General features: G+C 39.9%; 1 protein-coding gene across 6 annotated transcripts in view; it reads left to right on the top strand.

Annotated features, from left to right (window-relative positions):
- Znf800 (zinc finger protein 800) overlaps nt 1-21,038 on the top strand; it is a 171,581-nt gene that overhangs the window by 104,924 nt on the left and 45,619 nt on the right. For 4 of the 6 annotated variants that reach the window (XM_069996691.1, XM_069996692.1, XM_069996690.1 and 1 more), the window contains exons 5-6: nt 11,667-11,785; nt 17,166-17,261. In XM_069996691.1, the coding sequence (XP_069852792.1) occupies nt 11,725-11,785; nt 17,166-17,261 (157 nt within the window). In that variant the 5' untranslated portion in view covers nt 11,667-11,724. Of the gene's footprint in view, nt 1-10,588; nt 11,016-11,039; nt 11,151-11,666; nt 11,786-17,165; nt 17,262-21,038 lie in introns of those variants that run through there. The other 2 variants (XM_069996694.1, XM_069996693.1) reach the window with 2 other exon arrangements.

Below are 21,038 nucleotides of genomic sequence, written 5' to 3'. Positions count from 1 at the left end.
CAACAGAGAGGATGATGAGGTCAAATGAGGATCAATAATGTCAAAATATTTTATGAACATGTGTGAAAACAGAACAATGAGGCTTACTGAGATTGATTTGAGAAGGGGACAAGGTATGATGTAAGTCTGATCCAAGTTTCTTGTATATACATGTGGACATATCAAAACAACACCCCCCATTGTACAACTAATTAATGCTAATAAAAATGCAGGAGAAAGCTGGGCACTGGTGGCTCATGCCTATAATCCTCACTACTCAGGAGGCTGAGATCTGAGGATCATGGTTCAAACCAGTGTGGGCAGGAAAGTCTGTGAAACTCTTATCTCCAATAAGCCACTAGAAAACTGGAAGTAGCGCTGTGGCTCAAGTGGTAGAGTGCTATGCCTTGAGCTGAAGAGCTGAGGGACAGCACCCAGACCTGGAGTTTAAGCCCCACAACTGACAACAACAAAAAAAATGCAGAAGAAACAAGATATCTAGACATGGTGTTTACTAGATCAAAGCATGGGCACATTTTAATGATTCCTAGCTACGTTACAAATAGTTTAAAAGAATATTTGCTAGCAGCTTGAAATAAAAGGCCTGAAGACATGAATATTACAAAAAATAGCTGAGTGCCAGTGGGTGGCTCAGGCCTGTAATCCTAGCTATTTAGGAGGTTGAAATCTGAAGATCCAGATTTGAAGCCAGCCTGGCCAGGAAAGCCATTGAGATTCATATCTACAATTAACTACCAAAACGTCACAGTAGAGCTGTGGGTAAAGTGGTAGTGCACTAGCCTTGATCACAAAAGCTCAAGGACAGCATCTATGCCCTAAGTTCAAGCCCCAGGAGTGGCACAAAAACAAACAAATAAAAGAGAAGAGCACATACTTTAGATGAAGTGAACTGGTTCAAAATATACCATATGTGGTGATTATAGTATTATCACAATAAAATCTCCTTGTACTATAATAACTTTAAAAAAAGAGAGAGCAGAACTAATGTTGATGAGGGATTAAAAAAAATCCCACAGTAGGTTTTTTTTTTTTTTTTTTTTTTTGTGGTACTAGGGTTTGAACTAAAGGGCTTGTGTTTGTTAGGTGGACAATTAATTTACCATTTGAACCACACACCAAGCTCTTTTTGCTTTAGTTATTTTTCAGTCTTGAGTTTCTGCCTAGTAGGCCTGGATTATTATTCTGGTTTTGTTCCCGCATAGCTAGGATAATGCCTAGTTTTATTGATTGAGATGGGATCTTGCCAACTATCCAGTTCATGCATCTCAAACCATTATCCTCAAGATCTCTGCCTCTTGAGTAGCTGGGATTATACTCATTGTAGCCAGGAGCTACTGTACCAAGCTAGTAGTTGTTCCTTAAAGAAAACAATACAAAGGAAGTGACTCACAGTTACTATCAAAACAGGGATGAGGATAATGGTTCAAAGCCAGAGTGGGCAAAAATCCCATCTTAATCAATATAGCAAAATAACTATTTCACCCAATGAAGCTGAGTGTAGTGGCATGATTCTGCTGTCCCAGCTACCAGGTGACTGTAGTGACACAGGAGATGGATGGTGGTCCCCTCAGCTTCCTAGTTTCTATGCAAAAGCCACAGATCATTGAAATCCACTTGTGAAAAGCATTGCCTCCCATGCAGGAAATGGAAGTTGGAGACTCAAATGCTTCCTCTATTTTCTTTTTTTTTGGGGGTCCATGGGGCCTGAACTCTGGGCCTGGGCGCTGTCCCTCAGCTCTTCAGCTCAAGGCTAGCGCTCTACCACTTGAGCCACAGCGCCACTTCCGGCTTTTTTCTTTTTGCTTATGTGGTGCTGAGGAATCAAACCCAGTGCCTCAGGCATGTAAGGCAAGCGCTCTACCACTGAGCCACCTTCCCAGCCCAGCTTCCTCTATTTTCTGAGCTGGGAGAATATACATGTGCACAGCAGCATAGCAACTCCCAGTCCTCAGATGAATGGCTTTGGGTAGGTAAGATGTATAAGGCCCACCTAAACCCACATAACAGGCAGGACTTCCCTTTCCCAAATATGCCTATTATTCTTTCTGTCTCTACTTATTCTCAGATCTTTACCAATTCAAAGGAGAAGGCAGATTTTGCTAGTCCCTCCTAAAAGTCCTAATCTTGTCATTTCACATTGAAAAGGAGGTATGGTGGGTAGGGGGACCTTGTCTATTCTTTTGGCTTACTTCCTGGAATTAACTTTTGAATCTGGTCTTTTTTATACCTGTTCAAAATAATATAACTTCCCAGTCTTCTCATCTACCTATGTATCCTGCCTCAGTAGGAGGCAAATAGCAAGACCCAAACTGAAAAATAACCTAAAGCAAAAAGCTCTAGAGGCATAGCTCAATTAGTAAAATGGTTACCTAGCAAAGGCAAGGCCCTGAGTTCAAACCTAAGTGCTAACCTGCTTCTCTCCTTCCAAAGACAAAACTTCTGAGAAACATAAAGCTATTTGTTTCCTATAAATGAAACTGCCTTTACCTAGAAATATAACACAGTTTCTAGAAGCAATGTCATTAAAGCCATGCTGAACTTTGACCATTGGTTTCTCCTAGTGCTTTTTATTTTAGAAAAGGGAGTGGTTTTAGATTTAGGTATTCCCCTGTTCCTTAGTAAATCTGCCAGCAGCATTTAGGTGTCACTGGGTGCTTTAGTGTGTCCTGACATCTTAGATCTTGACAAGAAGCTGAACATAGATTCAGTGGGGCTTTTGGGGGAATGTTTCCCTTAAAATTCCCTCCCTAATCTAACCTTTCTCTATAGATGACAATCACAACAATGAAACTGTTTTAGAAACAACTGGTTAAGTTGACTGCCAATAGCTAATGCCTGGTAGGTCAAAGAAACACCAGCCAGCTTCCTAATTTATATGTAAAATATCTTTACATGCTCTAGAGACTCCTCAGATACAACTTGTATTTTTTTAAAAAATTAGAAAATTTGAAGGAGAAAAATAATGTCAATTAAAGAAGAATGAGCAGGGTTTTGGTGGCTCACTCCTAGCTACTCAGGAGACTGAGATCTGAGGAGTGAGGTTCAGTCAGCCTGTGCAGACAAATCCTCAGGATTTTGTATCTCTAACCAGCTGGAGGCATGGCTCAAGTTTTTCACAGCCTTGATTGCAAAAGCCAAGTGAGAGTACAAAGCCCTGAGTTCAAGCATTAGTATCAGCATGTATGGGTGTGTGGTTGTGTATGGGTGCTTATGCACCCCCCTCCCCCATTTTGTACACTGGGGTCCCATTTTAGAAACTTTAACTATTAGAGAGATAGGATACACACAAACACACCATTCATCTCATTGAAATGTTCTGTTAGTGTAGTGTTTTGTTGGAACTATTTTTGTTGTAATCTATATCTTCAACTGGAATCCAGACCTGGGGGTAGGGGTAGGAATTTTAACCTTTCTACTCAGTTCTCATAAGCCTAAGTGAACATATTTTCTGATGCTCTGTTATTACAGAAGGAGGTATGCTCTTTTCCAAAGAGATTTTGGATTTGATAGATCTACCAAGATACCAATGAAGTTACAGTGACAAGTTCATGTATGCAGTAGAGCTAGCTTTACCCTGATTCCATAGTCTTGAACTTCATCCCTGCCCATAAGAAAGTACAGTTGTGAGAATGAAAAACTCAAAATGCTTGATGATATAATATCAAACAGAAACTTCCCCAGTTGTTATAGATTCCAATTGAATCACAAAGCATCCATAGTGGTTATAGATTCCAGTTGAATCACAAAGCATTTACAACTTAGGATTTATTTGGGATGAATTATCCTTCTTCTAAATAACAAGCAATCTTTTAGGTTTTACAAAGTTGGTCTTGGTAACATTAAAAAATAACACATCATTATTTATCACCTGTTATTATCTCTCCTCTGTGTCAAGTGAGTTGAAATACTCTGAATGCTAATACTCCTTTCCTCTCTAATACTGGGATTGTCTATGTCTCCCCTTTTAGATACCCTCTTTGCCCCATGGCTTCAATCTCGAACTTCACTTATGTCATTATCATGAAAAAGTATACTTTTTACACTAAAAGCTCTGAGACTGCAAGAACTTTCTTATTCATGGCTAAAGTCCTAGGTTCTTGGCTATAGGCAGTAAGTAGGTTTTTGTTAGCTAAAGGAAAGAAACCTTGTCTTATTCATTAGTATACTTTCAGCTTATCATTATATTTAGAATAAAAGATACTTATAAAAGTTATTTGAATACATTTATTGACAATAAGTTAATATCTAGGCTAATTGTAAACAAAGTAAAAATAGTTTCGAGTTACATATGTGATCATTCATTTATTAGCTTCTCATTATATTACAGATTTGGCTTGATTCATTTTTAGTCTCTTTTCCTTTTTTTTGTTCCAGTCCTGGGGTTTGAACACAGGGCCTGGACACTGTCCCTAAGCTTTTTTGCTCAAGGCTAGCATTCTACCATTTGAGCCTCAGCTCCATTCTGGCTCTTTCAATTGGAGATGAGTCATATTGGCTTTCCTGACCAGGCTGGCTTCAAACCATGATCCCCAGAACTCAGCCTTCCTGAACAGCTAGGATTACAGGCATGAGCCACTTGTGCCCAGCTACAAAGACCATTTTAAAAAGGAGTCTATAGTAAAACCACTGTTACCTTCCCACAAATTATTTTTAATAACAAAAGAAAAATAGTAACTGACTAACCCCTTGAGCCAGTGATAAAGATTAACATCAAATGTACACCTTTGCCTCCAGATGTAATCCCTGAGAATTTCTGTGGCATTCTACTAAAAATATATGAACCCAATCTAGTTGTAAGGAAGCATCAGGTAAGTGGCGCTGTGGCTCAAGTGGTAGAGTTTTACCTTGAGCTGAAGAGCTCAGGGACAGAGCCTAGGCCCAGAGTTCAAGCCCCATGGTTGACAAAAAACCCCAAAAACCCACAATTTAAACCACACCTCTACTGGCTTTTTCATGATTCATTGGAGATAAGAGTCTCATAGGACTGGGAAGGTGGCTCAGTGGTAGAGTGCTTGCCTTGCATGCATGAGGCCCTGGGTTTGATTCCTCAGCAGCACCACATAAGCAGAAAAAGCTGGAAGTAGTGCTGAGGCTCAAGTGGTAGAGCACTAGCCTTGAGCAAAAGAAGCTCAGGGACAGTGCCCAGGCCCAGAGTTCAGGCCCCATGACCAACCAAAAAAAAAAAAAAAAAAAAAAAGCATCAGGTAAATTTAAATGGAATCATCACGTATTTTTCAACGTGTCATGAAAGACCAGAAAAGGCTGAAGAACTGCACCATGACATGATGACTAAACTGAATATGATCCTGAGTTGGGTCTTATATTGGGGAAAAACAATCCACAAAAGATATTATCAATATAACTGACAAAATTAGGATGTAGACTAGAGATTAAATGCCAGTTTTGTATTAATGTTAGCTTTCCTGACTCTTATAACCATACTGTAGCTGTGTAGGCAAACAATATCCCTTCTTTCAGAAAGGACACACTGAAATGATAAAGGAAAAAAAGTGCATGGTGTGTAAAACCTAGTCTTCTGTTGCTAAAACAATCATATATGTATATGGAGGGAGAAAGAGAGTGTATTATACTTTTCATTGCTGTGAAAAAGTGTAACAAAACAACTTAAGGAAGCAAGGATTTATTTAAGCTTATGGTCTCATAGATTTCAGTCCATATCCCTTGCCTCTGTTGACTTTGGGCCCATGGTGGGATAGAACATTATAGTGGCAGAAGCATGTGGCAGAGGGTTCTTGCTTCATAACAGACAGGAAGCAGCAACTGAGGAAGGGACAGAGACCAGAATAATGTTCATAGCCATGTCTCCAGTGGCCTAGTTTCTTCAACTAAATTCCATCTTCTAGAGTTTCTATTAAATAGGGGGCCAAACTTTTATAGCTTTAGTCTGTAGGAGACATTTCATATTCAAACTATGAGGGGTGGGGGGAGAGAGAGAAGGAGGCAGACAGATGGAGACAGAGAGACATTTCCCAAAATGATTGCTCCAGTATACACCCTCACCAGCAGTTTGTGAAAATTCCCACTGCTGTATATCCTTTCAATGAAAATTTTATACCAGCACTGGCATTGTTAAATTTCAGCAGTTCTGGTGGCTATTCGATTTTATTATAGTCTTAATTTGCAATTTTATTAATGAAGTTGAATATATTTTAATATTTTTAACTTACAGGAAAATATAAACAGGTACAAAATAAGCAGACTCCATTCTGCCATTCTTGTATATTCAGTCCTTTCGTCCACATGCACCCCTACTCTATTACTCATTACACTCTTCAAAGTTAACTGTACACATATAAAAGATTGTTAGTGGTACTTTTTTATTATTTTTAAGTACAAAGGAGCTGTAATTCAACATGTCAGTTTATAAGAACAATGCATCTTGATAAATGTCACCTCTTCCATCGTTCACCACATTACTCCCAACCCCACACATCCCCTCAAGTTACCTGGTTCCATTTTCACATACATACACTGCCCACTCTTCCTTTCTCCATTCATCAGTCCTCATCTCCTTGACTTATCCCCTGATAAAATACATGTCAACTTCCTGGTATTAAGTTTCTGTTAAACTGAAAGTTGTTGTAAGGAGTTACACCATTACAAGCCTCCCCTACATATATCATACTTTAATTAATATGTTTGTGTATATATACATATGACCCTATATATATTGTTATATAGATTTATAAAAGATATAACATCCACATGGAAAAGAAAATCTATATTCTCTGACTCACTGAGCTGACCTGTATTTCAGCTAACATAATTTTCCCCCCAGGTCCATACATATCCTTGCAATGACATAATATTTTTCCTGTTGAATGAGTAAAATTCCAATACACCATAGGGAAGATGAGTGACAGTTTAAAAATAGATTTGACTAGTGTCTCCTTGTTTTGCTGTTGTCAAAGGCATTACTAGGCATTTAAAAGCATTTTAATAAGCATCTGTCATTCTTGAATTATGATTGTATGTGAAGATCATCAGAGTTCTCCCACACTGTAGGTGTATTCCTTTGTATGACTTTGGTGCTCCTCCCTTGATCAACAAGGGAAGTCTATGTTCCCAGTTCCTGAATCTATGCTAGCCTTTAGACTTACTTTGACTAATAGCATGTAGTAGATGTAATGTCATATAACTTTTGAGCTTTGAGCCTCAAGTAGTCTTGTAGCTCTTACTCTACTGGCTTAACATACTGCTATGACATGAGGAAGCCCAAGTTATTCTTGAGAGTGAAAGGCTGGCTACAAGGAGAGTGGTCAGCATTAGCTCCCAATCATGTGAATGCTAGTCAGGCTGCCAGGCTACTCCAACAACTGCATGATCCCAGACAAGGCCAGACCAAATTACTGATCTACAGAATTCAGAACATATATAAGGGTGATTATGAGCATATATAAGAGCATATATGGGTGATTATATAGCAATTATATATATGTACATGTATATACACATATCTACATACAGAAATATATATACATACAGATATAGCTATATATCTGTATCTGTGTGTCCTCTCTCTGAGTATGAGAGAATAACTTAACTTAAAACTAAACATAGACTTCCAGTTATTAGGTTATACTTCCAGAATTTTAAGAATTTAAAAGTAATACTAGTAATACTCACTGGGTGTGGTGGTGAAAATGTTTACTCCCAGCACTCTATAGAGAACAGCAAAAAGATCATTAGTTCAAGGATAGCCTACACTATATAGTAAAACCCTATTAAACAAGAAAAAGGAATGCTATAATTGTTATCTAAGTTGCTGCAGTTAACAATGAAAGGGAAGAAAGATTCTTTTTTTTTTGGGTGGTGGTACATTATAATGTACATTGTACATTATTTTCAGAAGTTTCTAGATAATATTCAAAGTCTCTTTAAACTCTAGAGTTCTAGGAAATTTCAAGCAAATTCCTGTGATTCAGCAACTCCATGTTGACCTCACAAGATTGGTCATAGTGTTTTGATATGTACTATCTCTCACAACAGGTAGGATCTGGTTCATCTTTTATGCACAGTGTGATCCCAAACAGTTGTGGTAGGTAAAAGCAATACAGAAAAGGGAAAACCACATAATGGCTGAACCCCATTCCTACTGAATCAAACTGCTTGAGTTCAAATGCCGACTTCACCGCTTATCAGTTGCACTGTTGATAAGGTTCTAATATTTTTTGACTCACTTTCCACAACTGTAGAATGGAAGAATAAAGACCTCATTAGATAGTTAAGGATTCAATGAGTTAATATTTGATTATTACTGTCATTGTATTATAGCAGGGAGTTATCTGGGTGCTGACAGCAGTTATTGCTGATGTCCAGCATATTAGTTAATATCTCAGCTATAAAATATGGTTTGCCAAATAAATTCCATGATTTATTTTCATTCTAAAAATTCCATGATTCAAGGTTTCAGGTTTTCACCTATCTACACATCTCAATCTTGTCTCTGATTTTTTTTTTTAAAGATTGTCTACAACTTGTAAGCAATTGTGAGGAACTTCAATTAGTGGCTTCTTGGTAATGGAATATTATTTCTAACATGATGTTTGCTCTTGTTAAGCTGTATCTAGTCAGCCAACATATAACTCTCACATATTGGGAATAAATCCTTTACAGGTTTATAGGAACTTAGAATTAGATACTTTAAAATCTGTGATGAATAATATGCTTAAGTACAAATAAGAAGTGAAATATGAAAGTATTTTTATCTTAGTTTTATGCAAATGTCTTCAGTGATAATTTTCATTTCATTACAATTATGTATAATTTTTTGTCTTTATTTGCACCATTTTCACATTTTCATGTTATTTATTACAGGCTTGTTGAAGGCAAACTTGTATTTTTTTTTTTTTTTTTTGCCAGTCGTGGGGCTGAATTCTGGGCCTGGGCACTGTCCCTCAGCTCTTCAGCTCAAGGCTAGCGCTCTACCACTTGAGCCACAGTGCCACTTCCAGCCTTTTCTGCTTATATGGTGCTGGGGAATGGAGCCCAGGGCCTCATGCATGCAAGGCAAGCGTTCTACCACTGAGCCACCTTCCCAGTCCCTTATTAAAGTTTTTATATGCTTAATTCAGAAAAATTTCAAAAACCGCAGGATAAAAATGCATCAATTCACAAATCAAAGACGCCTCATTTTAAGCTTAAGCATAGCTCATTAAAATGTGGTACAAAATATTTTTGTTGACTGCATAACGAACACCATCTTCTAGAACTACAGTTTATTGTACATCCTGACATTTCAGTGGTGTGATGCTTCTGCGCACAGGGACAAATAAGATCGTGCTACTTCTGTACTGAGTAGTGTGGGTGCAGAGCATTTCCCTACCCCTTCCCTATCATCCCCCACATCATTCTCCATAAGCAAGCAGCTATGACCCCCCACTCCGCCCCATCCCTCTGCAAATGCTCCCTTCAAGAACATTCCCATTGCGTTCTGAACATGGACTTCGTTCCTTCCCTTTCTCTTTTCTCAAACACCCACCTATACCCACTAGATTGTTTGTAGGACCCAGTCCGTGGCCAGGTTAAGTCCTGGACGGCAAAGGTTTTCAGTGACCTTGGGGAAGGTGAGGCGAAGAATCGTGGTAAAAGTGCTCCCCCCTCCTCTCTCTCTCAACTTCCCGCTGGCCCCAGTGCGGTCGGGTCGGGTGTGCGCTTGAAGTTGCCCGGGGTGAGGGGTGGCGGGAGCGCAAGAATGCCGCCCCAGGAGTTGGGGGAGAAGGCGGAGGAGCCGTCCCTCCCGAGTCTGCGGAGCTGACGCCGCCCGGGACCGTCGGGGATGTGCCGGGCTGGACGCCCGCGGCCCGGCGGAGGGGCGGTGCGCACGGCACCCGGGGCCCAGCGCGGCCTCCAGGCGCCGCGGGGATAAAAACGCACAGCCGGCGTTTGCTCCTTACAGTCAGATGCACACCGTCCCGCCCAGTCCCACGGGCACACGCCTCGAAGAAGGAAAGCCCAAGAAGACTCTTGCCATCTCTGAAGGCACTGACAACCCCCCCCCCCCCCGCCCGCCCCATCCTCTCCACTAAAGGTTCACACACTCCGTGCCAGGCCCATCTGTACTTCTGTCTAACCCGCCCGGATTCGGTGCTGCCGGAGGAGGAGGAGGAAGAGGCGGACAGCGCGAGTGAGCAACAGTTTGGTTGCCGAGCACAGAATCGCTGGCCCGACCCGACCCGACTCGGCCCGGCCCGGCCCGGCCCGGCCCGGACGGGACGCGCTCACGTCTCCAAGGCGCGCGCAGCCCCGGGCATCGGCGCCGGGCCGCCGGCGGGAGGACGCACCCGCGCCAGCGGCCAGCCTCGGAGTCCGGCGGGTCCCAGTCCACCCGCCCGGCCCCGCGCGTCGCCTCCCCGCAGGCGGGGCGGGGGGCGGGGAGGGAGGACGGAGGTGGGGTGTGTGTGTGTGTGTGTGTGTTGGGGTGGGGGGGGTTGGGGAAAAGGAGAAGGTGGCGTCGGGCGCATGCGCAGCGCGGTCGGGCGTGCCGGCCACACTCCCCCCACCCACTCCGGGAGCTTGTCACTTCCTGCCCTCGCCCCATCTCCGTCCGGGGTCAGTCAGTCGCTCCCCGTCGCTGCCGGAGCCGCTCTGCTTCCCCCTTCCTATCCCACTCCGCGGCGGTCTCGCTCGGGCTCTCCGGGGAGGGGGCGACAGAGAAGAGAGAGGCTGACTGAATAAAGTTTCCCGAAACAACCTCTGCTACCCGAAAGGCCCGAGGAGGGGGCCGCCCCCTCCTTCCCCGCCCCGCTCCTCCAGCCGAGGGACCGTTGCAGGTGGAGCGGCGCCGAGGGGCGCGGAGGGGCGCAGGGCGGCCGTTGCCGCGGAGAGGCGCGCCTCAGGGTCCTGCCTGCCCCGGCGTCTTCAGCGGCGGCGGCGGCGGCCACCGCCGGGCCGTTCCTCCTGTCAACTGCCTGAGCCCGCGCGTCGCCGGCACGCCGTGAGTGGCCACCACCGCCTCCCCAGCCCCGGCCGGGCCCGGCCCGCGGAGGGACGTGGTGAGCGGCGGTGCTTCCGCGTCTGGCGGCGGCGGCGGGGACTCTTTGGGAGCGCGTCGGGCTGGCCGAGCCCGGCTCCGCTTGGTGAGGTGCGCGGAGGCTGCGTCAGGTGGGGCCCGTGGCCACAGGAGTTCAGTAAGTTGGACGCGCTCGGGAGTGGGCACCCGGGGCTGCGCCGAGGAGACCCCGACGCACGTGCGTGGCGGGAGGGCGCGACGCGGGCCTCCCGCGGGTGGGAGCCGCAGCCTTGGCGGCCCCGGGAGCTTGGCGGTGCCCGCTTCGCCCCTTGTCCTCTCCGCGCGCTCCCTCACCCGCCCGCCCGGGCCAGGCCAGGCCGTCGCCCGCCTGCGCTGCCCGGCCGGGGCCTTCTCCGTGCGTCGCGCTGCGCTGCGCTGCGCTGCGCCGCGCCGCGCGCCTCGGGCTGCGTTTCCGGGTAGGACGGTGAACCTGTGCGCAGAGCTCGGGCAGGACCCGCAATCCCGCGTCGGTTCTTTCTCCGAGAGGGAAGTGCGGGTCGGTGGCGGGAGCTGGGAGGGCGCGCGGCGGTGGGAACGTCTTTGGAAATTGCATCCAGAGGGTCCCCACCCCCACCCGCCCCTCCAGGAAGGGAAGTTCTGGGTGAGTTGACGGGGCTGTGCTTCTCTCCCACAGTCGAGCCGCAATGAAGAGCTTCTCGCAGTGAAAGAAAAGTAGGTCGCACCCACTGAAAATGCCTTTAAGGGACAAGTACTGTCAGACGGACCACCATCATCACGGATGCTGTGAACCAGGTATGCCCTCGTTCCTTGCTGGAAACCTCGGTCTCTCGCGCCATTCTGCCTCCTGTTTCCTTCGACTTTTCTTTTGCCTCCTGCTTAAGAGTTGTAAAGCAAGGTATAATTTTCCCCAGCACAAGCCACTTAGGAGGTTAAAAACCTGTTCAAACAAGAGGTCTCTCCCCCCCCCCTCTATCCTTTAAAGAAAATACTGCAAGTGTCACTGTCAATCATTTCCACAAGATCAATCACTCAGTCCTTCTCCCTTCTCTTTCAGGGCAGCCTGCTGTTAGTGGTATACCCTGATGCTCTCTGAAGGTTTAAAACTGAAGAGAAGGGCAAAGATAGGCTATAGAATATTTGCTTTTGTCTTCATGAGACTTGTTTCATTTTTAACTGTAAGAAATTAAAACAATTGTCATGCATTTAAAACATTCATACAATAGTATTAAAAGCCTAAAAGAAAGAGGTTAGTTTGAGTTAAGAAGGTTGGTTGAACTTGATGAGAATGAGATTTAATAAAAAACACCTTTGAAATGTATTGAATAGAGAGCTAACTACATTGTAAAGTATAAACAATAAGTCTTATTATTTAGATAGAAACATATAAGTATTCCTAAGGTATTTTATTTAGTAAATCCTGGTGTTGGATTTATGAAATGAAAAAGTTGTTTTGGGGAGTCTTATAACGAATATTAAACTTTAAATTGGTAAATGTGATATATAAACTATTGACAGTTCCTAGAACTTTGATAAGCTTTGTGACATTTAGAGGTTAACTTCAAAAGGGAATGATTGGATCCATACACACTAAACCAAATAGAAGCTACTATTTTATTCTAGTTCAAAGGGAGATGCTTGTCATTATTTTTGACTTAAGAGTTATCAGGATTTTTTTGTACTTTCTCCTTGGGTTTTATCATGAGTTCATTTTAAATCATTTTCTTACTAATAGGAAAAAATGGCGGTGGTAAAGGGGAAGAAATTCCATTTTCAGAAAAATGCTACACATGATAATAACATTTTCTGCAGCCTATGTCTACTGTACTTTGCTGGGAACAGTAATAACTAACTTGTTTTACTAAAACAGGCAGTCCAAGGATAAGACCTAGTTTTTTGTTCATCTGTCCTTGGCTCACGTAACTTACAATATGCTTTCAAACTGCATATTTTGTGTATTTGAAATGAGGGTGTATTGCTTATATTTTATGGAGTTGAATGGAGTTTTTTTTTTTTTTTTAAATTTCTGTCTTTAACAAATTATTTGAGCCACCTATTAGGTGTCAAGGTGCTGCCCAAGGCAATGGGAATAAAAAGGTTGAAAAAGACAGATAAAGCCTTTTCTCTCATGAAACTTGCCAGTGGATAGAGGTAAACATGTAATAAGATGATTTGTGAACATACTTTAGTGTATGCTGGTAATTAAAGGTTTTCTTAGAGACTTTTATTCCTTTTTAAAGATGTTTTGGAATTTTTGTTTGTTTTTGGTGCTGGTCCTGAGGTTTGAACTTGGCCTGGTCACTGTCCCTGAGTTTTTTTTGTTTTTTTTTGCTTAAAGCTAGTGCTCTACCACTTGAACCATAGCTTCACTTCTGCCTTTTTTCTTTTTTCTTTTCCTCTGTGGTTAATTGGAGATAAGAGTCTCACCTTTTCTGTCTGAGCTGGCTTCAAACCATGATCCTCAGATCACAGCCTCCTAAGTAGCTAGGATTACAGACATGAGCCACTGGCACCCAGCATGGTACTTAATTTTAAAATATATATTGGAACTTCTTTTTTCTTTCTCATTAACAAATAAATTGCATTAAAGGTTTCATCTTTCTTTTATCAGACTTAACAAATTAAAAGCAGTTACTGTGGGTTTTTTTTTTTCTTTTTTTGCTTAGGCAGAATTGAGCATTTTTTTTAGGGCTTACTTCAAAGTTTTGTTTTAACTTATGGGAGTTCATTGTCATTTTTTTTTTTTCCAAGGGAAGTTTTGGGCTGAGTGGGAGGGTGTGTCTAGGTTCAAAAAAAAAAAGAAAAGAAAAGATGATGTGACAGTATTTAAGAGGCTGTCTTCTGGAGAGAAGTAGGTGACATGATACTTGAAAAATTCTTCAGTGAGCTTTCTTGAGCAGTTTGTTCTCTTTTCATTATGAACAGTGGGTAAATTTTCAAGAGAGCATTATTCCTGAGGAAGCCATGTGCCTAAATGGGATGAGTCAGTTTGAAGTTGACATATGCAAAGTAATTTAATTATACCTTTTTTTTTTGGTAGCAGTACTGGGGCTTGAACTCAGGGCTTGGATACTGACTGTCGTTTAGCTTTTTTGCGCAAGGCTATCTCTCCAGCACTTGAGCCACACCTCCACTTCTGTCTTTTTTCTGTTTAATTGGAGATAAAAGTCTTACGGTCTTTCCCTTCAGTGCTGGCTTTGAACCTTGATTCTCAGATCTCAGTCTCCTGAGTAGCTAGGCTTACAGCCACTCAGAAGTATTTTAAATAGAAAATTTCAAGCATTCAAAATAGAATGCTGTAAAGAATCTGATATAACTCATACAAAACTCCCATCTGTTATCAACAATCGACAATTGCTTTTTTACATTTATTTTCCCTTTCCCCCACAATTCCCTTCTTCATCCTCCCAACTACTCTCTTGCTCCTATTTTTCCTAAGTGAATCTTAGACATCATAATTAGAAAAATCTTTTAAGGAACTTGTTTTTAGGCAATAGAGATTTGCAAAAGTGGATTTTATACTGGGAGGTGTCTTTTGGGAATGATGTAAAGAAAGATGTTACCAGGTCTGGATTTTTGGTTAAAGGGAAATGAGTTTTTGGGGAAAGGATGATCATGGTATTTGAACTCAGGGCCTTGTACTTGCTCTACTACTTGAGCCATATCTCCAGCAAGATAGTGCTTTTTAAGATGGTCATAACCTGGATGAGTCTGATTGTGGACAGGATGATATGATGTAGAAGAAGAAACTTTTATAAAGTATTAATGTATAAAGGTTTCTAGAGTTGAAAATATATTTTCAAGTGAAGAAAGAATTATTTCTTAAGAATGAGAGCTGCACAGGTGTGTATACCAAGTGTGGATGTGCTGAGTTAACCTTGGGCTTATTTTGAATGTTGCCTTAGATGTATATATGTCTGGTAGTAGTGTTCTGAGAGGATAAGAAACTGCTGTGCCTTTGTAAATCAGGTATTGCCATGTGGAGGTTGTTATAGAAAGTTATCTGGAGCATATACCTACAGAAATTAGACTATAAGGTGAAGTCTGTATTATTCGCCATTATCTCTACCTGCTTTTTTTTTTTTTTTTTTGGTTCATTTTCTAATTTCAGAATTCTTTTAGAGCCAGACCATTGGTTGTTTATAGTTGTGTGGGATTTCACCTGTTGCTTTTATAGTTAAATTACTCAGATTTTAGTATACTGGTCAGATAGATATTATTATCCTCTGTTTATAAACACCTGCTGTTTCTCTAAGACATTTTACAGAGATTTGTATGATTTTTTTTTCTGTTTCTAGGGTCAGGAAAGCAGTGATTTGTACTTGATGTTACTATTAGTAGCTGGTGGAATGTTTACTGAGCACTTACTGTATCTTAGGCTCTGTTTTATGCAGTTTTCTTTAATTTAATTCTGACATATTCTTATGATTTGGTTACTTTCATCATCCCCATTTTAGAAAAGAGACAAGAGAGATCTGTGAGTTTAATTTGCCTAGTTATATGTAGTAAATGACAGAACAAGAAATTAAATACTGATAGGCCTGATCTGGAGTTTTATTTTCTTTGTCATTGTAGTTATTACCAGTATAAGATGTTCTCAAAATGAGTTCTGTATGTGTTTTTAATTCATTTGCAATAATGAAGTATCTTTTAAAGTTGAGAAGACTTTGTTTGATGAAATAACTTAATCCTGAGCACATAGTTTCCTGTTTGTGTACACCAAGCACTTGACTTGGAGCATAAAGGAAAATTGAAGGCATTCTCAATATTCAAGGTCCAACGTAGGCTTCATTCATTCCCTTTATAAAAAAAACGAATTGCTATCCAAGCCTAAGCCCTGAAGCATTAGGAACACACATTATTGAAGGAATGCTTCTTATCTTGTCACACTGAAGGATATGCTGGGTTTGGATGGTAGTAGCATGTTTAAAAGAGAGATAATTAAAATGGCTGGTTTTTCTCCATCACATCCTTCTGTCTTTATTTGGTAACTGATGAAAAACTGTGTTCCTTTTCGGCGACCTTGGTTTTTATAATCCAATAAATTTATTCTGCTAAACTAAGAATTTTGGAAATGAGGAATGTGATAGACCTTTGTATGTGAAATTGAAAAGTTTTAATTAATTTATGTTTTGATTTTTGCTACAGCCATAGCTCTGTGAAATGTTTTATTTCTAAAATGGGAGAATGATTGTTATTTATTAAAATGTGTTCATATTTTTTTCTTTTTCTTTTTTGGTACTGGGGAATCTAAGCTAGGTTGTAGTACTTGCTAAGCAGGTACTTTGCCACCCTAAAATGCCATCCCTAAAATGTGATCATTTTAAAGTGCACACTTCTAAAAGCTCAGGCTTGGCAATAATCATGTGTTGCAGAAGGTGAACTCATCCCTGAAAACTACCTTTACAGAATCAGCTAAACTTTGTTGGTATGGCTCTAAGCCTGTTTTTCTGTTATGAACAGCATATACCCAAATTACATTATATTTATGTATTTCTGTATCTAGGAATTAAGGTAAATGGGATCATTAAGGTTTTTTTTCTTAGTAATTATTGATATATTTAATTATTAGTATATGTAGATCTGGTTTGTGTTCTCCACTAGCTGTAAGAAAGTCTGTTGTATAGATATTTCATAGTTTTAGTCTGGTCCCTATTAAGATACTTTTAAGTTACTTGACATTTCTCTCAGTTATAAATAGTACTAGAATGCTGCAGTGAAAATTTTGTACACTCATTCTTGTGTACTTGTCCACTTATTTTTTTAGGCAGTATATTTTAAGTTTTGCTGTGTTAGATAGGCTTTTGGAATGGTTTTTTGGAATGGCTTATTGGGTGTGACTAGGCCACCATTACCTTAGAAATGTCTAAGGTAAGTGATTCCTCTTTAAGAGGAATAAAATGGCAAAAAATATGCATTAAATGGTACCACTATAGTAAGGTCTTCGTAGATACCTTGCACTCCTAATTTAGCTTTTAATTGAGAATTATTTTAGTTCTTTTCCTACATCGTATCATTTTACCGTATAAAGATGACTGAGTTTTACATGTAAATATATGTACTTGTGATTATCATTAGTCACATAAATGTAGCAAACCATTGTTTTACTTCACTAGTAAACTATTTAAATAACTTTTTTTGTGGGGATTGGGGTGGGTGTTTGTCTTCCATGTAGTTTTAATCCTGGAGCCTGGAGATCCTCCTTTGTTACAGCAACCACTACAGACATCCAAATCTGGTATTCAACAAATAATTGAGTGCTTTCGATCAGGTATGAATATTTTAGGATATATTTTTTAATCATCACATAGTAGTTAAAAAAAATCTAAAAGGACTTAAGCCTTAATTTTTAAAAAAGCATTAGACTGCATACAGTGTTTTTTTTCTATAATATACTTTTAGTTGTCATATTTTTAAGATGTAGATGAATAAATATTGATTAGGTTTAGAAATTATTTTTCAATACCACACATGATATAGTTTAAAATGAGTTTAGTATAGTGTAAAGAAAAATTTGTGGTATATTTGCTTGTAAAGTGTATCTTCCTCTTAAAGATCAATTGTTATCTTTTGTCATGCTTTTTTTAAACTTGCAAAAGGGAGTAAATTATTTCAGGTCTCTATAAGCTTTGGCATAGTAGATCATTTCCTTAGAATGTCTGAGATGTTATTTGTCTTAGATTGATTATCTTACCATTTCTCATTTTTATTTTAAGTAGTTGTACAGTGGGGCTTCAGTTCAACAGTTCAACCAGTTTACAAGTATAGTGCATCTTGATCAATGTCATCCCATCTGTCATTCTCTCCATCTCTTTAACCTTATCATTTGTATTTAGGTTACTTCCTTTCTCCTGCCAAACTCTGGAGTTTCAATGTATTTCATAGAGCACAAGATTAAAAAAAAGAGCGTATGTCAGCTTGTAAACCTTTGTTTAGTTTTTGTTTCTATTTGATAATTATAATAATTGTATTATAATAACTGGCTGTATAATATATTTGTGCAGTTGGAATCCAATACTTTTGAATATGTATTATGCTATATGTAAGTGATTGAGAACTTTTTAACTCCTGTGTTATCAGTAAGGGCTTACGTTGCTGTAATGTCTTTGACTTTAGAGGCTATTTAGTCAAATGTGGATAAGCAGATAAGTACAATTGGTGGACACTTAAAAGGATTACTGTATTTTGTCATTATTTGAAAGCTTACTGTGTTAGGAGCAACAGGTTCAAAGGGAAAACATAACTTATGATACATAATTTTCGTTTTATATTTATGAAATTCCCTCCCCCTCCCCCCCTGCCCCTGCCCCGGCCCCTTTCCCGAGGACTTGAACTCAGGCTCCTGAGTCTCTCTGTGCTCAAAGCTAGCTTTCTAGCACTAAAGCCACAGCTCAATTTCCAGCTTTTTCTTAATAGTTTATTGGAGATAAGAGTCTCATAGACTTTCCTGCTCGGGTTGGCTTTGAACTTTGATCCTCATATCTCAGCCTCTTGAGTAGCTAGGATTACATGTATGAGCCACAGGTGCCTAGTTTTGATAAGAATTTTGACATGCTTGTTCTTAAATCATTGAAAAGGGGAAAACATGTTTGCTTTTCTAGGATTCTAAGAAATTGTCTGGTAATCTGAATTAAACTATTCTCTGACTCTTCAACGTCAGTTTCTTAGATGTATCGTTAGTCCTCATGGCATTAACTTTATGCTTTATTTAATTTAATAAGGATATGTGAGTCTTTTTTTATTAATGTTTTTTTAATTGTGAAAATATCATACAGAAGGATTACAATTACAGGAGCAAGGTAATGAGTACATTTCTTACCAAGCATTGTTGCTCCTCCTCTGTTTCCCCTTACCTTCCCTGCGCGCCCCCCCCCCCAAAGTTGTAAAGTTTGTTTTTCGACATAGCATCTTGTACATTTCATTGCTACAATGGGTCTATCCCTATTTAAACAATTTGTTTTTTCCCTTCCCCTCCTCAAATTATACCAACATCAAATACAGTGAAAACAGGGCTTATACCGTGGGGGAGGGACATAAAAAGCAACCAAAAAATCACCTTATAAATATGTTAGAAACAATAGCAAGAAAGAAAAACCACTTGAGTGATATGTGAATCTTAAAGCCTGTTTTACAATATTTTTTTTACTGTTTCTTTATTTTTGGTATATGTCCTTGGTTTAAAGAAATAATCTGTAGTCAAGTCTCCTATACAATTAGAGTAAAATTTTACTTATTAGGGATATAAGTTATGCCAGTATGTATATTTCTGGCATGCAGAAAAATCGTTAATTTGTTTCCTTTAGCTACTTCTTTTTTTGGTTGTTGTTGTAGGGCTTGAACTTGGGGCCTGGACACTGTTTATGAGCTTTTTCATGTAAGACTAGCGCTCTATCACTTTAAACCACAGCTCCGCTTCCGGTTTTATGGTGGTTAATTGGAGATAATTGGAAATGCGGATAATTTATGGTGGTTAACTGGAATCTCACAGACTTTCCTGCCTGGCTGTCTTTGAACTGTGACCTCAGATCTCAGCCTCCTGAGTAACTAGGATTATAGATATGAACCGCTAGCCCCCAGCTGCTTTAGCTACTTTTAAAATAGAAATAAAGCTCATTGTTTTTTCTCATACCATGGAAATGAGATAATAAGCTTCTGTTAAAAATAGGTAATTTGTAAAGGATATGGTCATTTAATTCTGCATTGTTATTTGATTAAGAAGTTAAAATTGATTAATTAATAAGTATTTTATCTCATAAAAGTGCCTCTTCAATAAATTACTTATGCAAGTTCTGTATGTTAATTTTGGAAGTTAAACTTTTAAAGATGAAATTGTTTTCTTATAGCAGTATGTGGTGTGTTTGCCATTTCTTTAATATGTAAGAACAAGGACTGTGCAATGGCATCATTCCAAATCTATTGTTTATCTTTTGCACTATGTTCTTTTTAAAGAATCCCTAGAAAATTATCTTTTTGAGTCATGTTTGTATAGGAAAATTCTGTAAATACTACATTTTAAATTCTCTTGAGTACCCAGCAATTGAAATTTGAAGTGATTTAGAACTATACTAAATGGCTCAGCACCAGTGGCTTACACCTGTAATCCTGTTTATTTAGGAGGTTAATATATAAGGATTATCTGTGAGGCTTTTCTCCAGCTAACCACCAAAAAACTAATATAGTTGTGGCTCAAGTACCACCCTTGAGTGAAAAAGCTACAGGATAACACGCAGACCCTGAATTCAAGCCCTCAGTATTGGTGCAAAAAAACAAAACAAAAACCCTAAATTGTGCTATTGAGAAATTCATTTTGGATTCAAAAATTATTGCATTATTGTGTCTCATAACTAAGAAAATTAATTTGCTCAGGATAGTAGTATCTTTAATTCATCTTTTAAGATTAAAGTGAATATATACAAAGTCTATGGAAGTGTAGTTCTTTCATACAAAGATTTAGTTCAAGGCTGACTAAAACTTGAGAGGATGGGATAGAAGTTTGGAACATGACTAAGGGACTAAGATCTTTTTAACTTGGGACCATCAGTTCCTCCCTACTCTATGCATTCTACTCTTTTTTTTATTTAAATTTTACTGTAAAGGTAATGTACAGAGGGGTTACAGTTACATAAGTAAGGTAATGAGTACATTTCTTTTTGAACAGTGTTTCAACTCCCCTCCCAACTCCCCTCTCATCCATGTTATAAAGTTCATTTCCAGTATACTGTCTAGTGAGTATCAGTGTTGAATCAGTTCATTCTTTGTCCCACCATTTTTGTGATTCCCCTTCTTTTCCCCAAATCAGATAAACTTATATACAAGACAAAGGGTACAGGAATAAAAAACACTGACAACAGGAAATAAACCAAAGGGGGGGGGGGGAAGAAATAAAGAAATAACTTTGAAGAGTACAGTAAAAAAAAAAAAATCTTGTTTCCGATTTCCACCTCACTGCAGTTAGAATGGCCATTATCAAATAATAACATGCTGGCAGGGATGTGGCCAAAAGGGAACGCTATTACCCTATTGGTGGGAATGTAAATTTATTCAATCA

This window comes from Dipodomys merriami, unplaced genomic scaffold (genome assembly GCF_024711535.1).
Source record: "Dipodomys merriami isolate MVZ:Mamm:240054 unplaced genomic scaffold, mDipMer1.0.p SCAF_5, whole genome shotgun sequence".
Lineage (NCBI taxonomy): Eukaryota > Metazoa > Chordata > Mammalia > Rodentia > Heteromyidae > Dipodomys > Dipodomys merriami.
Note: the sequence above shows the minus strand (reverse complement) of the source record. Positions and strands in the feature narration are given on the sequence as shown.